This window comes from Gordionus sp. m RMFG-2023, chromosome 4 (genome assembly GCF_954871325.1).
Source record: "Gordionus sp. m RMFG-2023 chromosome 4, tfGorSpeb1-WG-v2, whole genome shotgun sequence".
In the NCBI taxonomy this organism is placed as follows: domain Eukaryota; kingdom Metazoa; phylum Nematomorpha; class Gordioida; order Chordodea; family Parachordodidae; genus Gordionus; species Gordionus sp. m RMFG-2023.
Window position 1 is genome coordinate 33,697,463 of NC_088778.1, and position 16,145 is coordinate 33,713,607.

The 16,145-nt window shown below is 30.8% G+C and overlaps 2 protein-coding genes across 3 annotated transcripts; both read left to right on the top strand.

The window, feature by feature from the left end:
* The first annotated feature begins 317 nt into the window (after nt 1–317).
* LOC135929075 (phosphatidylserine synthase 2-like) lies at nt 318–9,303 on the top strand. The gene is made up of 5 exons (XM_065465567.1): nt 318–458; nt 1,230–2,020; nt 5,558–5,744; nt 6,638–6,993; nt 8,799–9,303. The coding sequence occupies exons 2-5, from the start codon at nt 1,258–1,260 to the stop codon at nt 9,245–9,247; spliced, it is 1,755 nt and encodes a 584-aa protein (XP_065321639.1). The 5' UTR covers nt 318–458; nt 1,230–1,257; the 3' UTR covers nt 9,248–9,303.
* Nucleotides 9,304–12,891: 3,588 nt separating this feature from the next.
* On the top strand, nt 12,892–15,080 carry LOC135927925 (uncharacterized). Of its 2 annotated transcripts, none has more exons than XM_065464198.1 (2): nt 12,892–12,960; nt 13,004–15,080. In XM_065464198.1, the coding sequence occupies exon 2, from the start codon at nt 13,010–13,012 to the stop codon at nt 14,804–14,806; it is 1,797 nt and encodes a 598-aa protein (XP_065320270.1). In that variant the 5' UTR covers nt 12,892–12,960; nt 13,004–13,009; the 3' UTR covers nt 14,807–15,080. The 2 variants fall into 2 exon arrangements, with proteins under 2 accessions (XP_065320270.1, XP_065320269.1); XM_065464197.1 differs by having other exon boundaries at nt 12,921–12,965.
* Nucleotides 15,081–16,145: the final 1,065 nt, after the last annotated feature.

Sequence of the window (16,145 nt, forward strand, 5' to 3'; positions counted from 1 at the left end):
ATTTTAGTAAATGAATCATCATTTTACCTGATGAATTTATGGGAACTCTCTACCATCTTCTATCCCAGATGGAGATAATCTTAAGCAGAAATCTGCAGACTATATTTTTTATCTACCCATATACATCTATTCAATTTATAATAATAGTTAATTTTTTTAATTTACCAATTATATATTTTTTATCTATGATTTTAATAAGTTCACCTAGTAATTTAATGTATATTACTATGTCACTGATATCTAAAATTTCGCATATAGTTTATATACAATACAATGACATATGACTTTCGACCAAAATATATCTGACCATATATCACTCCCGATCCATCAGGTTCCTACAAAAAGCGTAACAACTTATGAAGTGAGTATTATTTTGATCGTCACTGTACATATTATATAACCATCTTCTTATACTAACTCATTGGATGACTAGATAAATTTAATTATGTTTAACCCAGGTACTATTGCTTAATATTAATATTTTTTTTAACTGATTGATTGAAAAATAGATATATTTATTTTTGTATATTTAAAAAAATGCAATATTATGATATATAGAATGAATTTTAAGTAAATATTAGCCTATCCTACTCCTACAGCTTAGAAAAATTTTAAATATGCCTGATTGCTTATTTTTTTTAAAATCATAATTTTTTTACTTACCCAATCAGTCACTAAATCTCAATTGCAGATCTCTACTGTATTACCTGTCCCTGCTACCCTATAATCTTATTGTGTAAACATGATACTCAATACATAAGAATATTCTATAACTTAAAATGAGATGATTTTTAAAATTACATTCTTTTGAATATAAAGTTGTAGGTAGTGTTGTTTAATGGATTGATTTTTAAATAGGCTAGTCCAATATGTTAGCCAATAAATATTATTCAAGGCCCAGGCTTTTTTACTCATAGATTGTAGGAAGGTTTGTTTGGACATCTAATGGAATCTTTTGGGTAAATGGGTTAGCCATTTTTTAAAATTGAGCCATCTAACAGTACTAGTTGTAAGAAAGAAGGAATGTCTTTTTTTTTGGTTCATAACAAACATGAAAAACTGGTTTTAAAATTTTTCTTGTTGGGCCAGACAAATAAGGGCTGAACCCAATTTTTATAATTACTGGTGGATCAGACTGGACTAATCTCTGGTAAATATATTAATAATTTAAAACATTGTTTAGTATAAAATCTTACTTAATTTCTATGCTATTTTTACTAAATGCTTAGATATAGAAGACAACTTTTCCCACAAAATATGAAAAATTCTTTGTCAAAACCTAAAAATACTTCACCACCAGATGGCCTTATTACGGGTTCCACTTTAACATGCCACCACCATGAAGACAAACCAGGCTTAAATATCACTAATTCCACCCATATAAATCCCACTTCATGGCATCTCGATCCAAATCATGCACACAGCAAAGAAAGTTGCAATAACCCCGACTTGGACTCAACTGATTTTGATAAAATGTCCTCCACCTTTTCCTGCCCCTTTAGTCACACCAATCCAACCAGCTCTTCCAAAAACAAATTTCCATTTATCAAACGCAATAAATTCTCCAGGAACAATGAATGCATGACAGCCCATGACTGGGAGGCCTACCACATTGCCCCTCCTAGTGCACCCACCGATGATGGGACAGAGTCTTTTTTCTGGCGGGCACACTCTCTCACAGCTCTTTTCTGCCTTTCAGCCTGCCTACTTTACTTTACCGTTAGCTTAGTTCCCCACCATGACAGCTCCCAGAATGCCTTGCGTGGGTTTGCTGCTTGTTTGGCTACATTTTTTTTCTTCGGCGTTACCCAGACCCCTGATGGCCCGTTCAAGAGACCCCACCCCATTGTATGGAGATTCGTATTTTGCGCCAGCTTAGTCTACGAGCTTACTCTTATTTTCTTGTTGTTTCAAGCCCCAGCTGATGCAAGGTCCATGCTGAAGTATATTGATCCTGGACTGGGTGTGCCCCTACCGGAAAAATCTTACGGAGGCGATTGCAAAATTTACGATCCTATAGGTTATATAGATTATAATAAAAAATTGGCTTAATCTATTTTCCTCGGTGATTATTAAAGAAAAATATGACATAATAAAAAACAGATATATAAGTTAGATTTTTATAAGAGTAATTGTAAAAATATATTATATTATCAGCATTTTTCTAAAACGTTTTGAACGCGTTATTTTTGCCCTTTATATTATGATCGTTCCTTTATCTCAGAGTTGTTTAAGTATCGTGATACTATATCTGTCACGTTTTCCCGATATCGACGATACTTTTGATTAAGGCTATGTCCTAAATATAAAAACAAACATAACCTATTTTTAATGTAAAAATAAAATAGTGTTTTAAATCATTTTTCGTCATTTACAAATTGGTGGCATTTTATTTTTCTTATGTTTTTTTCATATTTTATTGTCTTTCTTTCTTGTTTTTCTTTATTTTTATCAAAACTTCTTTTTTTTTAAAAAAAATAAATTTTCGGACATGTTTTTTAATTTTAATTAATTTACGAAAATTTATAAATTTTTAGATTTTTTTTCCAATATATTTAGGACACCGTCTAAACTAAAATAAAAATTATTTTTAAAAAATATATTTTTTTTAATGGAATCTAACTTTCTTTTACGAAAGAAATAAAACGTGACGAGCAAATGAATCACGTGTTTCATTGCCATTTTTTTATTACGGGTAATGATCAAATAATCTATTAAGCATAAATAAAATAATGGGAAACTCTGTGAAAGACAATGACATATATAATACCTAGACTGACGATTCATTCATTAAAAGTGTACATCAAATGCTTATCAGCTGGGGACGCCATCTTGGTTACAGTAATCATTAAAATTTTAATCGAGGGCCTGTTTAATATCTGATACAAACTTCTAAAAATTATCGGATCTTCGAGAAAATAATTATCACAAAGGTTACCAAAATGGCTGGTCCAGCTGATTTACTTTTAACGACGCTTAAAAATGCATTTTAATGAATGAATGGTCAGTCTAGGTATTATATATGTCATTGGTTAAAGACCGATATCTTGAATATATATTTTTTTTTTGTTTTTGATGTGGACCTGTATAAAATTTCGATAGGAATTTTCGATTTGTACAAATTCTTTGAGGTGCATATTATTTAAAATAAAATTTCCCATAAACTTGATTAAATTTAACTATAAATGTATATAATACATATTATTTTTTTTGTGATGTTTAATTTCACCGATCCAATATTTACGTCCATTTTTTTATAAGGGCTGTATCTCGATATTTAAATATAGGATCGGCAGCGATACCTTAGCGTTTTTTAAAAAATATCGGATTATTCGATTACGACATCTGCAGAGATATCATTTGTAGGGCCCGTCCCGGGTTTTATATTTTCCGGCCCGGGTTTTATATTTTCCGGCCCGGTGGATTTTTCTATAATTATATTACATTTATTTTTGATTTTTTTTATAGCTAAATAATAGCGATTTCAAATATTTGGTTTTAAAATTTTCGTCGGGTCTCTTCAGGTCTCTGATATATAAATATATTATTAATAATTTTATTAATAATAAATTAATGAAAGGAACTGAATTTTACGCTTTATTTGTTGTAATACTAAAAAAAAAAATTTTTGTTATATTAATATCTGCAAAAAAAGGGAAGGAAAGAAGAGAAAAGGATTATATCTAAGCGAGTCACGGTTCGGTTAGTGCCGCTACGCTGCTCGATTTAGCCAAGTTTTTTTAAAAAAACGGTCAACTCTTGATTTTGCCCAGGAACCAATTGCCCGTGCTAATTAATTCCCCCCCCCCTCCACAGATATCGAAAATGGTTTGTACCTCTTCTGGCTAAAAATATTTAGATCCTGACCCCCCTTTATATAAAAATTGGCTAAATTAGATGTTAGACGACACCGCTTTTACACCCATATAGACATTGGCGATTATTTTATATTAGGAGAATATTAAACATAATATGAAAAAAATAAAAATACACTTAGATCATTCGCGTAAAGAAGATATATATATTTATGACATTAGTACAAAGATAGATGGTAAATATAAAATAAATAAAAAAACTCGATATATGTATCGGATCTATATCGGAACGTTTTTTTTATTAGTATCGGAAAGTATCGGATCGGATCGGCGAAAGATTTGTGGGAATCGGCACACCCCTTATCATTTTATATAAATTATAAATGTTTAAATTAATAAATATTTCTTAAAATTTTAAGAATATTTATTTCATTTTAAAGACTCCTAAAAATCAAAAAAATAAAAAAAATGTTCTTATTTATTTAAATTTTTTTTTTAGAAGTTTTTTTGTATTTATAATATTTATACAGATAGATTATAACCCCCTAAGGAATAATTTTTTTATTTTTTTTCTTCACTTATTCATTTATACCTTAATAAGCCTAAGTTTATAAATTTATATGACGCTATATATGCCAGCACACTATATATATATATATATATATATAATTAAATTTTTCCGTATAACAAGCTATTATAATCTTTGTATGAGAGATGGATATATCTTTGTGAGCGAATTAATCCAGTTTTAGATTCTCGTGATTCTTATATTTAACTACGAGTTTCTTTCTGAATAAAAAGTACGGAGTTAACTAGGACACGCACTCTTGCCGATCCACAAGTTTTTTTTCACCGATCCTATCCGATACATATCCGATATTTATATCGAATTTTTATTTACCATCTATCTTCGAAACTAGTGTCACGAAAAAAAAAGTATCAATCCATTTTTTTTAAATTCCCCTTAATAGTTTCAAAAGTCTCATTTAAATTGCAATGTTTATAAGAGATGTGTAGTGTCGTTAAACAGCTCCAATTGGCCGATTTTTTTTTATCCAGAATATTATTAACTGAAACGTCAGGAATTTGGCCAATGAGGAGTCCGAAACTTTCTGCCATATGTAGGCAAAATAAATAAGCTTGCTACTAGCTTGAACGTGGTGACTCCTCAGGTATTATTTTAAAATCCATTTCTTCCGGTTTGCAAGATAATACAACAAAAATTTGTGTAAAAATTTGTTAACAATTTTTTTTTTATTTAAATTTTTATTATTCACGAAATTATTTATAAAATAAAATAAGAATTATTGTAATTATATTTTTAAAAAGAAAATAATAAAATAAACCATAAAACAATTTTTTTTAAAAAAAGAATGTCGGCTTGATCCGATAGGTTTTTGAAAAGGCCTAATATCGATACCTATCGGATCCGATATTCTATCGGTACATATCCGATCCGATATTCTTTGAAAACGCCGAATATCGGCACTGCCTTAGAATAAACAATAGGCGACAAAAAGATGCACTCGGTTTTGCCTAAATTCCGATATCGGAACCGATCATACATCCTAGTGTTGGATTTGAGAGAATAGGAATTCTGGTTTGCATCGGCATTCGCGCCGATCTGGAATCGTATCGTGATCTTCTAATAATTATGTCACGAAGATCGAGTCCATTTTCTATATTATTGAATCCCCTTTTATATGCCTCCCCCCCCCCAAATAAATATTTTATTTTTATAGGTAACCCTGCTGATCCATTTTACAATCTTAAGGACAAGTTGGACGAATTCGTACCCACCCATTTCATAGGCTGGTGGTTCAAGACCCTGATTATCAGGGATTGGTGGCTTTGCACCGTCATGAGCGTTATGTTCGAGTTGTTGGAGTACTCCCTGGCCCATCAATTACCCAATTTTCACGAATGCTGGTAAGCTTTTACAGATGTCTCTTTTAATTTATTATCTTATTCGGTCACCCCCCCCCTTCCCCCCCCCCCAAAAAAAAGACCGCCCGCTAATTCAGGGTTAAGAAAATAACCCAGTTTCCTTGAGCGACATATTCGAGTGGCGTCTTTTTTTTTTCAAAATTCGCGAGTGGAACTTTCGGGAATCAAGACCTCCCCTCGAAATTTTGTCGAAACCGGAACCGTAACCCCACATTCACGGGTAGTGCGAATCGCAGCGAATTCGCATATCCTCCGGCGCGAATTACCTCTAATTATGAATGCCTCATATTTTAGCCAGTAAAAAAAATATTATGTAAGCCTGTATAAAGGTTCGGACATCTAATTAGCGAAATCTTAGAGGCCTTCGTAGTTTATTTTTGACTGAAAATTTATTTTATTTTAAAATTGTGAATCGATTCTTTTTTTTAATGATCATAATCCGATACTATATTTGTATCGGCAGAGATTCCCTTTTGCCATCATTGATATCCTTCCTAATCCTTTGGACCTTATAACACTTATCCTCTAAATTTAATACTACTCACTCTTATATTGTATATCTTTTTTTGGGGCTTTATGATATATCGGAATCAATTATTACGCCTTTTAATTTAAAGCCTTCCGCCCGCCGCTTTCCGCCTTTTGAATATAGCTACCCTTTTCTAACGATACAATATTTACAATCGTGAGAATATTAGGAGATCAATTACATTAATTATTCGTTATTTTTTTTAAACTCAAATTATATGCATAATTAACTACCTCATCTTTTTTTTCCCCTGTCAGAATATGGATGTGCTAGAATATATAATATGTCGATACTTTAAAAAAAAAAAACTTTCTCGCTTTCCATATATTTTTTTTTTGAAAATAAGGTGGGATCATTGGATCCTGGATGTGCTGATATGCAACGGAGCTGGCATATACATGGGCATGCAGACCCTCAGATACCTTTCGATGAAACCGTATCACTGGAGAGGTATGTGGAGTATCCCCACGTACGGAGGTAAACTTAAGCGGGCGGCGGCCCAGTTTAGCCCTTATAGTTGGATCCGGTTCGACTGGAGACCGACCGCCAATCTCACCAGATGGATAGCTACTCTCGCCATAATCTGCATATTCCAGATGGCCGAGCTGAACACCTTTTACCTCAAATACGTGCTTTGGCTCAAGCCAACTCATTACCTCAACCCTGCTAGGCTCATGTTCTTCTTATTGGCTGGAGCTGTGGGTAAAAAATTATTTTAATTCGTTACTTTAATGCAATAATTGAAAAGTTATACGGGATATGACCTCCAAAAGCTCAAAAATATGGTGCATGGTATCGGTCAGCTGACGATCTATCGAAATTCTTATCGGGCGTTAATGGTAGCCATTTTGATTAGAAATGTATCGCAGCTATAAAGTTGAATGCAATAACCTGACATTTTAATATCATTCGCATTAGTTTTAAATTATCTGCTTAATAAAATACCTATTTTTAAAAAAAAAAATTTAACATCATTTGCCAAACTAGATTAAACCTTAAAATATGATTCGTTCTTACTTAAATAAGGCAAACCAATCAAAACACTGCACATAAATTTTTTTTAAAACAATTTTTCAACCCCATCTACAACAACCATGAAACCATTAGGTTTACGCCTAAAGATTACGTCAAATTTCATGGCTACATCACTTCGTAAAATGGGGGATCATTTCGCTTATTTTGAGCACAGACCTAAGTAATTATTTCTACCCTCGCTGAAAAAACATTTCGATTATTTTGAACCAGACCTAAAGTAATAATGCTACCCACGCTGAAAAGCTTTGGCTACGCCATTTCGTAAAATGGTGGCCATTTCGCCCATTTTGAGCCAGACCTGGGTGATATTTCTACCCATGCTGAAGATCATGTAACAAATTGTAATCGTAAAGAAATTGGTAATCAGGAAAGTGACGGGTCAACTTCCTGTTAAAAATTAATGTTATAATTTCAAGTTCCGTAAAAATATGGTTGGGAAATAATGACGATTTTAGATTAGAAAGTCAGATGGTTAATAAGTTTATTGGACATGTCACATCACTGTCATAATTTTTGTTAATAGTTATTTCTCGAATTTTCGAGATAGACGGGAAAATTGAACAAATCGAAGAAATTTTAATTCGTTCCGATTTGAAAAATAATGCTTCAAGTCGTGATTAATTCGTGTCGAAAAAATTTGTATTGATGGCCAAAGAAAAGAGATGCCTGGTAGATCCTGTCAATAGTCATATGCTCGTCTCCGAGAGTTTACGCCTCACATGTCATATAAACTTACTCTAAGCGAAACCGCGAATGGTGCATTAAATCAGTTATGATTTATTTTCTTTTTTTTGAGGAGCTAACTGGTGATTGCAGGGTTAACTCGTTTCTTTTTGAAAATAATGGAGAATATAATTTACGAAATTTTGATAAAAGTCCAAATGAAAGAGAATTCCCGTTGTCACAGCTGATTTATTATTTTCTATCAGTTCAGTTTACACTCTACAATGATACCACCTGTTAGATTTGACACGCCATCACTAAAAAAATGTTATTAAAAACCATTTTTTGAGTTGAGCCATTTGATTTATAAAATGGTTTGTTATAGAAATATTTAGCCTTAGAGCAGAAATATGAACGTCTTAATTGACATTAGAAAAAAAAATTGTATATAAGATATAGACATTAAGGATGTACTGGCCCGGAAATTCGTTTTAAGATAATTAAACGGTCTAGCTGGGCCTAATTTTTCCCATAATTTTAACGGGCCGGACCGGGAAATTAGTAAAATTATTGGGCCTGTTCAGGCCAGGCAAACATTTGATAACGGGGTAGATCTGGGAACCCTGATGGACTTAGCCAGCCTTTGCATATATCTGTTACATACAAATCGAATATATTTGACAACTCTGAAATTTGTTTAATCTAATCTGCGCATGGGCGTGGATATAGGATTCCAAGGATCGAGTTAATTTTGATTTTAATGAAATTAATATCTTTTTTACCTTTTTGAAATATACAATTTATTCAAGCCACTCGCGAAGCCTTTCAATACCTAGACGACCCGAAGTGCAAAAAAATGGGTGCGCAGGCCTGGCTCGTTGGCGCCATCATATTCACGGAATTCCTCGTGGTATATAAATTTGATCCCAATTTAGTGACCAAACCCTTGCCCGATCAAATAATGATGGTTTGGTTGGTTTCTCTCGCGTGCCTATCACTTTACACCCTCTGTAAATTTGTGTTCGTGATTCCCCCGTCTCTCGATTGCAGTCAATTTATCGCCAGACATTGGCGGACAATTGGTAATAAAGGGGGTGAAACGTATACCGAGATTAAGGAGTCTAACGAAAGCGACATTGATTCGGACACAGTAGATACAGCTGTTAAACAAGATTTACCGGATGTCAGAGGTGTTCTAACGCGGGGAATGGAGAGTAGGCGCAGGGTTCCGAATGGCGAAATTCGCGGCGTATCTTGATGTTTTTTTTAAAATATATTTTTTGTATGAATATGATTAATGGGAGAGAGTTCCGGCGCGAAGACTAATAAACAGAACGAAAAAATAATGAAATCGCTTTTGTCTAATTTTTATTATAACCATTGTTTGCAATACCCTTAAACAGGCCCCTGGTACTAAATTCGGATTCGGAAATTTAAAATAATTTGTTGGATATTTTTGAGAACATGGACCAATGAGAGACCGATTTATGGGCAAGCCAATCAAACCCTAGGAAATTTTTAGATCGGAATAATCATCAGAATCCCTTTCAGAAATTGGTGTTCGATTAAGTTTGCGTTATCAAAATTTCCGTAAATAGAGCTTTAAAATTTTCTGAATCTTAATTTGGTTTCATCATATGCCTACTTTTAAATGAATTATGCATTGCAATACCATGTCTCCTAATTTACCAGTGTACCATTTTTTTTAGAAGCATTTGTTTTATGAAACTATCAATTTTCAAGATTTTATTTCAATTTAATATCTTCTTTTTTTTAAAAAAAAACTTTACTATGTTATTAGCCCAAGTTTGTTTGAAATAAATTTTTTAAGTTTACTTTATAATTAATATACAATATCGCTAATGTAATGCCAGCATAACATGTGTAGTACGTTTTACATTTTATTTTGCTCAAATAGAATGAATTTTAATTTATGTTTCCCCCATCCCTACCTCCCCCCCCCCCACAATAAATAGAATTTAAATACTTGAAATTTGATTCAGGATCTTAGAATCTTCAGACTATTAAATAAAGATTCTCTATATAATATGATAAGAGTTCGGAACCCAGAATAGTGGCAAATCTTGCCACCGAAATGATCTTATAACATTTCTTGGAAACTCAAATATGAATCAATATGCTTGGCCGATTTTAACAAAATTGTAACTAATTTTTATGTATAAATTGTGGTTCAAAATTTTGTGTTTTCCATTTTTGAAGGGTTTATTTCAGAATCAGGAATTCTTTCATAAAATTTATAAGTGAACTTACTAATCATAAAATTTCCAGGAACCCATTCTAATAAAAGTGCAAGAATTTTATATTTTTTCAACTTTAAATCATTTTTTGAGCGCGTTTTTAATAATTTCAAAATCTGATTTTACCGGGAATGTATGCCGTCATGTTTGGACACCACCCTATGGATTTCAGTTAATTTTTCCTTGAACTTCTAATACTTAATATAATTTATATTAAATTTTCCATATATTTTTATATATAAATTACTCAAAGGTTAACAGCAAAATTGTCTACAATTCGTAAGATAGTTATTCCAAACATGACGGAATATATTTCCGGTAAGATCAGATTTTTAAATTTAAAAAAAAAACGCACTCAAAAAATGATTTAAAGTTTGACGCTAACATATATAGTTTTTAAGAAAGTTGTCAATCATTTTAAACAGAGTTCTAAATGATGGTAAAAATTTTAAAAAAATTCTTTTTAAATGATCATATTTTGAAGAATATTCAAATAGGTTTTCAAATTTTAACTAAAATTCAAAATAATTTTTTTAGTAAATCTTCAATAATTTTTATGGATAAACAAATCTTCCATGATGACGTCACAAATCATTTGATCTTCGGATAAAAAAAATCTTCAATTTTGGGATCATCCTGGTTAAACAAACTTATATCTAGAACCCTAAAATAGCCTTTTTTGGAAAAACTGCAAACAGACTCCATTTCTAAATTTTAGAAATCGAAACTCGTACCATTTTTTTTAAAAAAAAATATTCAGATTTGGTCCATGTTGGGAACTAATGTTGGGTGATTAAAAAAAAATAGCTAAAACAGGGTTTAATTAACAAATGTTACCTAACTTTCGCGATTTGACTCAAAACATGTTTAAAAAAAGCAAGGTTTATACTATCTCATTCCCATCTAATTGGGTTAACAAATGGGAAGGGAGGAGGCTTAACCTAAAAAAATGAGCTCATTCACCAATTATTGGGCAGGTTGCAGATATATGTACAGGCAAAGTCTGAAAAGGTTAGCAGGGATCAAGGCAGAAAATAAAAGTTTTACACGTATATTACGTGAATTTTTTGATATTTAAATTAAAAAAAATATAATGATCACATATTCAAAAATAGTTTGCTATATATATTGACAATGTAATTTATCATAAATTGATCTTTTTTTAAAAAGTTAAAAATAAAAAATTGAACATTAGTTTGTTAAGTAAATTGATTTATAAAATATAAAATTTAATATTAGTTTATAAACAAATTGATTTAAAATAAAAAAAGTTGTTTTTAACAAAAAGAAAGAAACAATTTTTATTACATTTGAAATATTTAAGTTACGCCATAAATGACTTAAGGATAAAAAAAAATAATCGCTTAGGCCGCATTCATAGTGGATCCGATCCGACACGATTTAACAGCTTATCGATTTTTAAAATCGGTTTATGAGAATCAATTTTTCTTTATTAAAACCAATATTTCTTAGGCTATTATCATGTAAAAGACAAAATTAATATTATTACAAAAAAATTGATCTCATAAACAGATTTTAAAAATCGATCAGCTGTTAAATAGTGTCGGATCGGATTCACTATGAATGCGGCCTTAACCTATGGAAAATAAATAGTGTTAAACAGCCCGATTAGGGTTGATTTTAAAAACGGCCCTATAGATTTTTAGCCAAAATAATATTATGTAATCCTCGAGATTTCGCTCATAGATGGCAGAAAGGTTTGGATCTTATATTATTTAGGCTAAAATTTTAATCTGGCCGTTTTTAAAAAATTGGGTCGTTAAACAACACTAGAAATAAGAAAATAGAGAAAGGCCCGACCCCGATATAAGTGTAAGTTTTGATAAATCCACTATTAATTTTGTACTCTTATTTAGCATCTTGATTGTGAATAAATCAAGTAGTAGAATAAAATAAGTAAATAATATCAATAAGAAGATGATCACTAATCAATTAATTAAAAGAAAACTTATATTCACTATTTGAAGATAATCAATAATTACAAATTAAATATCCATTAGCACCATAAAAATATACCAAAAATCCGATATGTGATATAAACATATCGCCCATGTATAATCGTTTAATTGTATATTTATATTTGACAATCTATTAATGTAATCAATTATTTGTTATTTTACTTATTAATTGAATCATCTTTTGGTTGATTTATTTTCTATCAATATAATATCATTCATAATATTCTTTTACTTAAACTTTTTATTGGGGACATGCTAAAGAAACTAGAATTAAATTATGTCTAAATGAGACATTAAGATAGCTCTAAAGAAGAGCAAAAAACACAGACAGTCAAAGTTTGATCAAAGACGATGGATTACCAATAAAAAAAATTTACATGCCGAATTCTGTATATTGAAGGTTAATATTAAGGACTAGGTTTATAATTTGTAACACATTTTTTAAAGAAATTTCTTTGACTCTAAATTATTATTGTTTTTCCAGAAAAACAGTAGCTTAAATACTTTTCCCCATAATGAAATGTTCAAAATTAGGCAACGCATCTCGATTTTGTGTGTGATCCTTGAGTAAGATTTTCGTATCGTTCCAATTTAATTATATGTACCGTCAATAAAAAGGTATTATATCACCATGACCCAGATGTTCGATAATGTTTAGCACTAGCCATTAAAACTTTAGTACAACCATCCATAACAAAGGCCAAGAACAAAACTGATGAAATACGCTAACAATAGTAAAGTATTAGTATTTTTATCATTATTTACATTCTTTTTTAGATACATATGATGCTTTTAAATGACTATACACCACAAAAATATGAAAGCTTGAAAGAATTAAATTTTAAACCTTCAGACTTTGTTTCCAATGACGTATTTAGTGCTCAACCATTTTCTTTACTAAGGACAAAATTTAATTATCAATCGACCATAGAAAATGATAATTATACAAATACGATTACTGTAATTAATAATGACAGTCATGCAAAATCTTTATGTAAAAGGCCACAATTTCCAAATATTCCACAAAGTATATTGGATAACCTAAGTGCACGTTTTTTAATCAATATTCCTCAAAATCAACGTTCAAATTCTATTCATGTTTTATTTATGTGCCAAGAAGCATATTGGTTTTATTTGGACTATTGTCTACGAGATTATGATAATAAAATGCTTCTGTTGGACAACTCTCATAATTCAGATAATATTAACTCCAATAATTTAATAACATACAAAGATGATATAGAAGATCTTTATAGCTCATTACCAAGATGTGGGTTTAGTCACTTCGCATATTTAATATTAAGAGCTAGTGGAGTTTTATCCTTTATTATTCCAGAAATTTTAAATGATGAATTTTTAAGCTCAAATGATGAATATGCATTTGGATTACTGTTAACACTTATTGAGGAATGGAAAAGATATAGAAGCCTGATACCTGTATGTGGTGCTCTTATATTGGACGAATCACTAAGTCATGTGTTATTAGTACGAGGTTATGGCGCTAAAAATAATAAAGGTTTTTGGAGTTTTCCAAGAGGAAAGATAAATGAAGCTGAAAATGAATGTGAATGTGCCATTAGGGAAGTTTTAGAAGAAACCGGATTAGATATAACTCAATTTATAAATAACAAATCATATATTACTTTACAACAATTTAATCAAGATACCAGCAATGCTGATCTCACCAGTAATCTTAAAAAGATTGTCAAATTGTTTATAATATCTGGTGTTTCAAAGCAAGTTCTACTTAAACCTCAAGCTCGATATGAAATACAAGAAATAAAATGGTTTCCACTCAAGGAATTATATTCATTGATCAAGGAAAAAGATTCTCTGATTAACTCCGAAAATTATTTTAGTCATAGTTATTTAAATTTTAATAAATATGATATAGTTATTAAAGATCCAGAGGATCAAAAATTCTATCTAGTCGATTATTTTTTAAAACAGCTAGCTAAAATTATGATCAAACATTGCAAAATGAATAATAAATATAAGAAGCAATACAAGGCTACTAAAATGGTCAGCGATAATATCCTCTCGAAAATATTCATTGATAAAAATATCATGCAATCTGCTTTTGTACCCCAGGGGTTTGATATCCACCAAAACTATGCAGAAAGTTCTTCATTAAAGAGAATCAAACCAGACGCTTTGTTCCAGTCATCTAAGGTTAGCCATGATTTGTCTTCCAAAAATGATATGATTAACAATTTTGATGAGATTTTTAATAATCTGAAACGCAAGAACCCACAAGATGAATTGTTCAATAAAATGACAAAACTAAACTTCAGTGATTTCCATTGCACCCAAATGAAATATGGTCAAGCTTATCTCGAGGGCAATCAATTACTCAATGCTCCTATTAAAGATGATGCAAAAAAGTATCAGCCATCACACCTTGAATTATTGACAAACAGAAAGGATGTCATCATAATTCCAAATGTTAAAAATGCTCGAGCTCTTGTTTCTGAACCCTCGAATGTTTTACATAATCACACCCCTGCTACTGTCACCAATAAATGCAAGTGGTTCAATCTTCATTTAGATCGCAGTACGATCTTGAAAATATTGCAATAATTAATTTGAGCTAAGTACATGATTTTTTTTTCTTATTATTAAATAATGCAAATTTACAAACTTTTATTTATTTTAAAAATAAGGACATTCATTTCCTCCACCTATCCCTAAGATTATTTTTTATTTATTTATGTGATATGATATATTATGTTTAATATATATATAATTTTTAAAGTAATTTTAATATGCATTATGTACGAATTCCTTTCATTTTTATACCCAATATTTTTTTATATACAAATTTTGTTAAAAGAAGCGTATAAAAATTAGAAATATTTATAATAAATTACCCTCATAATAAGATGATGTTTTAAATAGATCATGGTATAATTATTTGACTCATCTGGACAATTGTAACTAACTCTATTTTTATCAGTTAAGAGATAGAGTCACCCCTCCCCATCTGTTTGGGGGGGGGGATTTGATTATTTTCAATCAATATTTGATTGGTAGATGTTTGTCACAACTTTTAGTATTTTGTTATTCCAAGTGTCAGTTACCTAAGTTAGTGTATAGAGAGTGTTAACCAAAATTTTTATTTTCCTTATTGGGATAATTTGATAGAAACACTTTAAACTTTAAAATATCTTTTTTTTTTGTAATATAAGAAACTTTGAAACTGAACCGGTATTGTTATTTCTTTTTACAAAATGAAAACTCTGACTAAACTTGTTATTACCAAAACGAAATCAATATTTATCACAGTTCATTCATACCCCCTGGTAAAATCTAATCTCAAAATATTTTTATATGGTTCGACAACTTGTACAAAATTTATTTTATGGGTTGAAAACCTTGATCAATTCCTGTGATACATATAATCTTATTGCCGAATTTTCTGTCCATAATAACATTGTCAGGTTCCTGCAATGACATATAATAATACCTAGACTGACAATGCATTCATTAAAAGTGTAAATCAATTGAAAAACAGCTGGGGGACGCCATTTTGGTTACTCATCATATCATTTATTAAATATTTTAAACTAGAGGCTAATTTATTCCTATGTCCTGACACATACTTTATTGAAGAATTGCCTGAATCATCGAGATAATATTGTAGGGAGCAAAGTTATCAAATTTAAGAGTAGTTTTTAACACGAGAATAATTACCATATGGGTTACCAAAATGGTGGGTCCAGCTGATTTTCCTTCAACGACGCTTTCAACTGCATCGTCAGTCCTAGGTATTGTTATATGCCATCGGGTTCTCGTTGCTTAAAAATGTCGAATCCTACAACTTAGCTACGAACCGAGTGTGATCTCTTCCAAAGACTTTTATGCTTTTAATTCTAGGTCTGTCTATGGAAGGATTCTAGTAATACTGACCAAATTTTTT

Bases quoted from the DNA above. Each gene is read 5' to 3' on its own strand.
- LOC135927925 (XM_065464197.1), top strand. From the start codon at position 12,942: ATGAAATACGCTAACAATAGTAAA. The intron at 12,966-13,003 runs GTATTAGTATTT...ATTCTTTTTTAG, and splicing joins AATACGCTAACAATAGTAAA to ATACATATGATGCTTTTAAA.
- LOC135929075 (XM_065465567.1), top strand. From the start codon at position 1,258: ATGAAAAATTCTTTGTCAAAACCTAAAAATACTTCACCACCAGATGGC. The intron at 2,021-5,557 runs GTTATATAGATT...TTATTTTTATAG, and splicing joins CAAAATTTACGATCCTATAG to GTAACCCTGCTGATCCATTT. The intron at 6,994-8,798 runs GTAAAAAATTAT...AATTTATTCAAG, and splicing joins CTTATTGGCTGGAGCTGTGG to CCACTCGCGAAGCCTTTCAA.